At 46.7% G+C, this 7,500-nt stretch overlaps 3 protein-coding genes across 3 annotated transcripts in view; 2 read left to right on the plus strand and 1 right to left on the minus strand.

Moving 5' to 3' along the window:
• The window catches only part of LOC125948074 (trifunctional purine biosynthetic protein adenosine-3), a 161,732-nt gene that overhangs the window by 50,652 nt on the left and 103,580 nt on the right, over positions 1-7,500 (plus strand). The gene's annotated exons all lie outside the window — the stretch shown is intronic.
• LOC125948081 (importin subunit alpha) lies at positions 1,595-3,709 on the plus strand. The gene is made up of 3 exons (XM_049673767.1): positions 1,595-1,868; positions 1,951-3,360; positions 3,463-3,709. Exons 1-3 carry the CDS (start codon positions 1,803-1,805, stop codon positions 3,553-3,555), a joined length of 1,569 nt encoding a protein of 522 aa, XP_049529724.1. The 5' UTR covers positions 1,595-1,802; the 3' UTR covers positions 3,556-3,709.
• The window catches only part of LOC125959543 (uncharacterized), a 14,912-nt gene continuing 14,158 nt past the window's right edge, over positions 6,747-7,500 (minus strand). Inside the window, exon 5 of the mRNA XM_049692368.1 lies at positions 6,747-7,500. This exon is cut by the window's right edge and continues 761 nt beyond it. The gene's annotated coding sequence lies outside the window, so the exon portion shown is untranslated.

The following is a 7,500-nucleotide window of genomic DNA, read 5'->3' on the forward strand; positions in this document are numbered from 1 at the left end:
AATGTAAACGATTTCGGAGGATTCGGAAAACACGTAAGTGCTGCTGACAAGCACTCCCGGCGTAGGAGTAACGGATTCCAGGCGTGCTATAAAGGACGATATGCCGGTTTTCTGCAGGAATAAGCCAGGCGGCCACTCTACGCTGCTCGCGCTCTCTCCTTCTCGTTGCTGTGCTCCAAAACGAGCATAAAGAGAATTTTTCTTTTCCCATTTACTTTTATTTGATGTTTCCCTACTGCATTATGTATCCATTTCATGTCGATGGGTAAAATTGCCGCCGGCATCGGGGGCTCCGAGGTCCCTGGTACGGTCCATTTTGGCCGGCCTTTTTTTCCTCGCTTCCTGCTCCAGAGCGGTTAACGGCCTTTTTCCGGTGCCGTATCGTGCCTTTCCGTGTAGTCTGTAGGTTGGGGCACCTACTCCGCCACGCTCTCGGTAGGGCTTCCGTTTGTTTATTTTACGTTCAATTTGAATGTAATGATGAGGCCAGATTTCGGGGGATCCTTGATGTTAGGCGCGCCTGTCAGCTGACGTGCGTTCGGTATGGTGAGTACGTCGGCAGCTCGCCTGACCTTCGGTTGCAATTAAAATCCACTAAAATCAACCACCATGAAGCTCATAAGTCTGACCCGAACCTGGGGGGTTTCGGAGATCTGGCGTCTGGGTCTGGTGATGAATAGGAAAGCTTTTGATTAAATCAGATGCGCTTCGTTGTGGATGAAACGAAAACTAACGAAGGTCATGGGTAGGTGCTGGTTGTTTCTTTTCCAAATTAAAATCCGTTGTTTGTTTAAGTGACCGAAATCATTCACGGCGTGGATTGGTCAATAGTTATTTGCGTTTATGATAGCTCTCATGAAACATTGATAGTGTGTATTTTTTATCTTTCATAGAGGGAGGTGGACCTGTCTTTCGCTCCACCTTGACGGTTTGAATTTTAATTGGGGCTTTTTTTTTAATAGGTCGGATAATAAAGATCACATAGTTTTAGAAGTTTCATATCTTTTCTTGCAAATAACCCTGGTGATTTCGCACCTGAGATGTTAATTTGTACGGAAAATTATGGATTTGTACGTGGTCTAGAACATCCAAGGGCGCTTCAAATTGCAATCCTACTTTAACTTTTTTTTTCTAAATGTGCCGGTATTTTTATGGTAAATGTTTTAATTCCGCCGTTAATTTTAATTTCCTATAAATTCCTCCATAAAACACTCACACAAACACCGATAATGGTTCATACTCACACATTCACAAAATATGCACACTAGGTTCATCAACGAGCTTCCAACGTCAAAATCAATAGTTATTTTGCGTCCCATTTAAACATAAACTCTCGTTCAAAAGATGCTTTTGAATCACTTCTGATCCTTTATAAATATTAAATTTTTATTATTTTCATCATTTCATAGCTATTGCAACCGTCACAGCCCCATTTTTGAGGGTTTTGATATCTTCCTCCTGGTGTTTAAATTTTTTGAAACCGATTATGTCCAGGTTGTTCGACATGACGCTCCAGTGTGGAATTCCGCTGTCTACGAATTAAAGCGCGCCGATTTTTTTCTTTCTGCAGCTGGCCGTTAAACCTCCAGTTTTCTTTGAAGCGATCCTCGAATTTTTACTGACTGGAAATCATCCTTTTTTCTGTTCGTGGCGATCCTTTGAATCCCTTGGTTACTGTTTGTGCGTGTTTTGTGTGTTTTGCGTGTTTTCCGAGGAAAAGAAAGTAGGCTTTGAGGTTACTCTCAGGAGCAGGATCAAGGAGCAGATCAAGCGCACAGCAAACGAAGGAAGGAAGGAACAAAATGGACACCGAAAATGTACCGAACAATCGCATGGCCGCGTACAAACATGGATCTAAAACGACGACCGTAAGTTTTTTTTACTTTTCGGGGGTGGTGTTAGAATGCATCAGCAGCCAATTGATTCACGCCGTTTTTGGCGATCGTACAGGAGCTGAGGCAGCGCCGGCACGAGGTTACGGTCGAGCTGCGCAAGAGCCGAAAGGATGATCAGCTGCTGAAGCGGCGCAACATTAACGAGGACGACGGTCCCACGTCGCCGCTGCAGGAGAACAATGCACAGAGCCCGGTGACGCTGAAATACGAGGAGATTATGCAGTTCATCCGGAGCGGCGAACCGACCAAGGAGTTCGCGGCGGTACAGGCCGCCCGGAAGATGCTGAGCCGGGAGAAGAACCCACCGATCGACAAGATCATCGGACTGGGCATGGTTCCGATCTGTGTGAAGTATCTCGAAGCTTCCGACCGGCCGGCCCTGCAGTTTGAGGCGGCTTGGGCGCTAACGAACATCGCCTCCGGTACGTCCGATCAGACGAAGGTGGTGATCGAGGCGAACGCGATACCGCGCTTCATCAATCTGCTCAGCTCCCCCTCGGTCACGGTGGCCGAGCAGGCGGTTTGGGCGCTCGGTAACATTGCGGGCGATGGCTCGAAGGCACGGGATACTGTGCTCGAGTACAAGAGCGTCGAGGCTATTATCAGCCTTGTACGAAACGCCAACACACCGATCTCCTTCCTACGCAACATCGTCTGGCTGATGTCAAACCTGTGCCGCAACAAAAACCCGGCCCCACCGTTCAATCGCATCGAACCGATGATTCCGGTGCTGTCCGCGCTGCTCGACCACGAAGACGCCCAGGTACTGTCCGATGCATGCTGGGCACTGTCCTACGTAACGGATGACGATTCGGTGAAGTTGGAATCGGTTGTAACGGCCGGTGCTGTACCGAAGCTGGTGCGATTGCTTGGATCGAACAATCCAGCCATCATCACACCGGCTCTGCGTAGCGTTGGCAACGTCGTGACGGGCAACGATACGCAGACGGACGCTGTGATCGCGGCCGGTTCGCTGCCACTGCTTGCCGGGCTACTGCATCACTCGAAGAACACGATCGTGAAGGAGGCCGCCTGGACGGTGAGCAACATTACGGCCGGTAATCAGGCGCAAATTCAGCATGTGCTCGAATCGGGCATCTTTACCGATCTGGTCGAGGTGCTGGCAAAGGGTGATTTCAAGTCACAAAAGGAAGCGGCCTGGGCCGTCACCAACACGACGACCGGTGGCTCGACCGAGCAGATTGTACTCTTGCTCGAGAAATTCCACATCTTAAAACCCTATTGCGATTTGCTAGAAGCCAAGGATAGCCGAACGGTGCGCGTCGTGCTGAGCGGAATCACAAACATATTCCAGATCGCAGCCAACGTCGGTGGTCTTGAGAATATGTGCACCATGTTCGAGGAAATCGGTGCACTGGACAAACTGGAACAGCTGCAGAACCACGAAAACGAGGACATCTACGGCAAGGCGTTACAGCTGATCGAAACCTACTTCTGTGATGAGGTAAGCATCGGGGCGAGCGGCACCCACGGTAACGGCAACGGTAACGGCACCAAATGGAATGTTAACTTCCTTTTTCCTTTCCTCTCTTTCTCTCGCCAACAGGATGAAACTAATCCCGAGTGTGCGCCCAAGGAAGCGAATGGTGCCCTCGAGTTCAATCCCACGACGCCGCAAAATGGTGGATTTTCCTTCTGATCTGAAAACTGTTTGAGGGCATGGGCATAGCATTTTTTAAAGTTCGTACCATTTCACGCTGTTTTATTTTGAAACAAGTTTTTGGCATTCCCGATTTAAATCAAGTTGGCATATCACACTAGGCACAGGCTTGCAGCCGTCCTTGTACTTCTCATTGGCTGTTTCCTTTCTGATACGAGTAGCGTCGCTTCTGCTCATGTCCCGTCTTGAAACAACATTCATTGTGTGTATCGCACATTCTAGTAGTTAATGTTCTTATTAATGTCAAGGATGCCATCATTACGAGGGGTGATCGCAGGAATATGTGGCATCCTTTTTTATAAATAAACTTAGAGTTTAATAAACCTCTGACATTATGTCACATGAAGCATTTGAAAGAATCCGGTCTCTCTTTCCCTCTCTCAACTAAATGCCGAAAACAGCCAGACGTTGATCATTCTGCATGTGTGACGCCGTGTGCGTGGTCCGTAAATTAAAACGCTTTTTGGTAAAACTTAATTCGCTTCTCCCGAAATCGCCTTCTACCTCGCTCTGTCTTACAAGCCCACCGGACGTATGCATGTGCGGTGACACCGACCAAGGACGCGGACTTACGGCGTTGCGCACACACTTAGCAGATTAAAACAAATAAAAACCCCGGGCGCTGAAAGACAAAAACAAACATATGGCCACGAAACAGGAGCATTTAGCTTTCCTTGGCTTAGTTGTTCGGACTCCGCGAAGGACGGACAGCACGTAATTCCGTTTGCTATGCACGTACTCTGGCTAGGACTGCGCCAAAGTGTTCACTCATTCCGTCGCCTTTCCTCTTGCACGTTTTTTTGTTCTGTTTAAGTTTTCCTTCACTCTTCCTGTGTCCGCTCTCTTGGGTTTCTAAACGTGCGTGAAAGGTCGAGAGTAGTGGAGTTTGTCAAGTGGCCGGAATTAATTCGGAATGAATTCGTGGGACGAATGGATCTTATCGCTTAAAAACAATCTGCAGGCTTACGATTCGTGCATTTTGATGAAAATACACCCTTCCTGTATGATGAAATGCTACGTGGCACCGGCTTTGACAGAGGGAACAGACCGACGAAACAACGATACTAATAAAGAGTGCCATGACGATTTTTGCTCTGATTCTAAGGGAATTCAGCGCGGTTAAGAAAAGAACGATACTCACCGAGTAAAATGACCATTTTACTGCCATTACGGTTGTTCAAAAATCGTTATCTAAAGACTATTAAAAAGCACTGGCCATGACAGCATAAGAACACCTAATTTTGGGGCAAGGATCCTACCGATGATTAAAAGTAATAAATAATACGAAACTTTTCCAACGATTTGTGCCGATTGCAAAACAGTATATTGAAGCGGTAATGTCCCGTAGATTTTCTGATTGCCTCAGAAATCATAAATTATTTCCATTTCCTAACCACAGAGTCTCAGAAATCCCATCCCAGAAACCCAAATTTTTACCTTTTTTGATATTAAGCACTGTTGGAAAGTGAGTGAAATGACCGATGAAAAGTTTAGCGGGGAAGGTTATAACATGTTTCTCTTTGGTTGCCAGTGAAACTTGATGGTGCGCTGGACTTACCTGTGAAATGCGCGCAGTGACGGTGTGTAAAGTGTGAAGCCACGAAACAGTTGGTTTAATTTCGATCGCTTCAACTTCCGTTCCTTGCTTCGCCGCAGGTACCATGACTTTGGTTTCTTTCAACCGTCGGTGGGGATCCAACTGAGTGGATTTAAGTTCCTGCTTTACCTCCCAAAAGTGAGTGGTACGCCACGATGTGGAAAAATCAAAAGAAGTTTTTTAATTATTTTCATCTCCATCCCCTGCAGGATACACGCAACACACGTGCAGGGAGGTATGATGCGGTATCGCAGAGTTCCGCTCCTTTGTCGCTTGCGCTGTGTACAACAATATATGTATAGAGAGAGAGGAACTCCATTGGTTCCTACATATCCCGGGCGACCTTCGCTAGCTACATGTAGGTGTACCAGGGCTTAGTTTACATTCCTAGTCTCCGTCACCGTTTCGCTTTGCTCTCACTCACAGTTCTGGTGCTACCTGCGTTTCTGCCTTCGTATTTCTACAGTTTTACAGTGCGCTCGTGTGTTTCACACACAAGGTCCTTCTGGAGGCTTCTTTCATTATAAAGGGAAAACGGAAATCGGTTAAAGTAGAGAACGGATTATGGTTTTGCAACCCTGCAACACTTCGTCTCGGATAACCGTATGGTGAGATTTCTTTTTTTTGTCAACAAAAAGGCTATAAAACTCCTAACCTTCTAGAAATATCCGATTGATCTTACTGAAATGGTTGAATGTATTTACAAGATCATGTCAGGGAATTCATAAATCCCTTGAGCTAAACCAAACCCTCCATCAGAATTCTGTCTGGGCGTACGTATTTGTTTCTGCTTAACCGACACAATTGAGCTATCAATTCGCTAATAAGTTGTTTGTTTCATGTACACCATCGTTGTGCTACTCCCTAAGTCTATCGGATACTTCCAAACTCTTCCTTTCTGTGTTTTCCGCCTTTATGCCTCTTTCCGTTTCTACTATTTACAAACACACTCAAGCCGGATTATATCATTGCTACTATTTACAGTTAAATTGTCCCGGCTGTTGTGTATCTTTCTTCCGTCTCCTTACTGGATCCAGGTTCCGGTGCTTTGAGCTAAAACACGGTGGTCCGGGTTCGCTACGTAAGATTAGTATTTTGCCTCAACCTTAACCTCCCTTTGATGAATCGATTATGCCACGCTCCCTATCAGTAGCCATGTTGGAAGTCTACAGTCCTGAGCGTACATTTACGTAAGGGACTCGGCCTTATCGCACCGATCCGTGAAGTTGTCGTGCTGAGTTTAGGAGTTTGGTTTTGAAGGAAACCCTTGTACTGCCGTGTAGGCGTCGAAGTTTAAGGATTGACCTTCCGTTATCCTGCAGCAAGTGTTACATCAATGGTTTCTTGTGCTGCAAATGACAGTGTTCGGTTGTGCCATCCCACATAGCTGCCATTCGCGCGATTGTTACGTGTTGCGTGTATACGCAGGAGGAAGAACAACAAGTGATGACGGTGGTCCTTTGCGTGTCCTCCGACGGTTAATCACGGGAAAAGCTTGATCGTTTAGTCTAGCAATTCTGATGCCAGCGTTAGAATCGCTACACCACGACAGTGGCCGTCTTCCCCGGTCCGGTACTCTTACTGTACAGATTATAGGGATGACGGGGCGGATAGGAATAGAAAAGGATTGAAAAAACGCCTTATCATTTTCATGCTCTCTCCCGCCTGATCCGGATCGATATCAACCAGGGGATGAGCGGAGGAAACCCTTTTCATCGGGCATGTCACGAAAGTAAGCGAGCGTTTCGCTTAGCCTTCTTGATGCTTGGGACAGGAAATCCGGATCCTGAGTCTGCCTTATTGCATTATGTCGCTAATTGCATGACCCATGGAACGACACGATACCGTTACGATACCGTCGCTCGTAGCATCTTCGTTCCGGGGCAGGGAGTGAAAGATACACTTGAAGCTGAGCGTGTCAATCTCGTTGGCCCTTGGGAGGCATCAACTTGGTGATGGCCTAGCGTAACCGGGGAGCGATTACCAGGCAGGAAATGAAGCTCGTTATTAGCAGAAGCTGATGGCTAGAATTCGATGTTGGAAGAAGCTTTCCTTGAAAAAACATATTTTATACACAGTGACAGCTCTGGGAATCGTATACTCAACTCGAATTTGATTCACTATTTCATGTCAGCCTCTCTTCAAAGATGGCCGTGGATTCAAATGTCGCCTACTAGGGGTTTGCAACGAATACAGAAAAGAAGGAGTTAAAGGGTATTCGGGCAAAGGTGTTCCATCAGAACTGCTTGGATAATCAAGTCGTATTCTTACGATAACTCACTTCGACAGCGGCCATAATTAATGACTAACTGTCAATGTGCGTCAAT

This window comes from Anopheles darlingi, chromosome 2 (assembly GCF_943734745.1).
Source record: "Anopheles darlingi chromosome 2, idAnoDarlMG_H_01, whole genome shotgun sequence".
Taxonomy (NCBI): domain Eukaryota; kingdom Metazoa; phylum Arthropoda; class Insecta; order Diptera; family Culicidae; genus Anopheles; species Anopheles darlingi.

What these genes read in the sequence shown, in the direction of transcription:
- LOC125948081 (XM_049673767.1), top strand. Translation starts at nt 1,803, where the DNA reads ATGGACACCGAAAATGTACCGAACAATCGCATGGCCGCGTACAAACAT. An exon ending in ATGGATCTAAAACGACGACC is followed by an intron (nt 1,869 to 1,950) that starts GTAAGTTTTTTT and finishes GCGATCGTACAG; the next exon opens with GAGCTGAGGCAGCGCCGGCA. An exon ending in AAACCTACTTCTGTGATGAG is followed by an intron (nt 3,361 to 3,462) that starts GTAAGCATCGGG and finishes TCTCGCCAACAG; the next exon opens with GATGAAACTAATCCCGAGTG.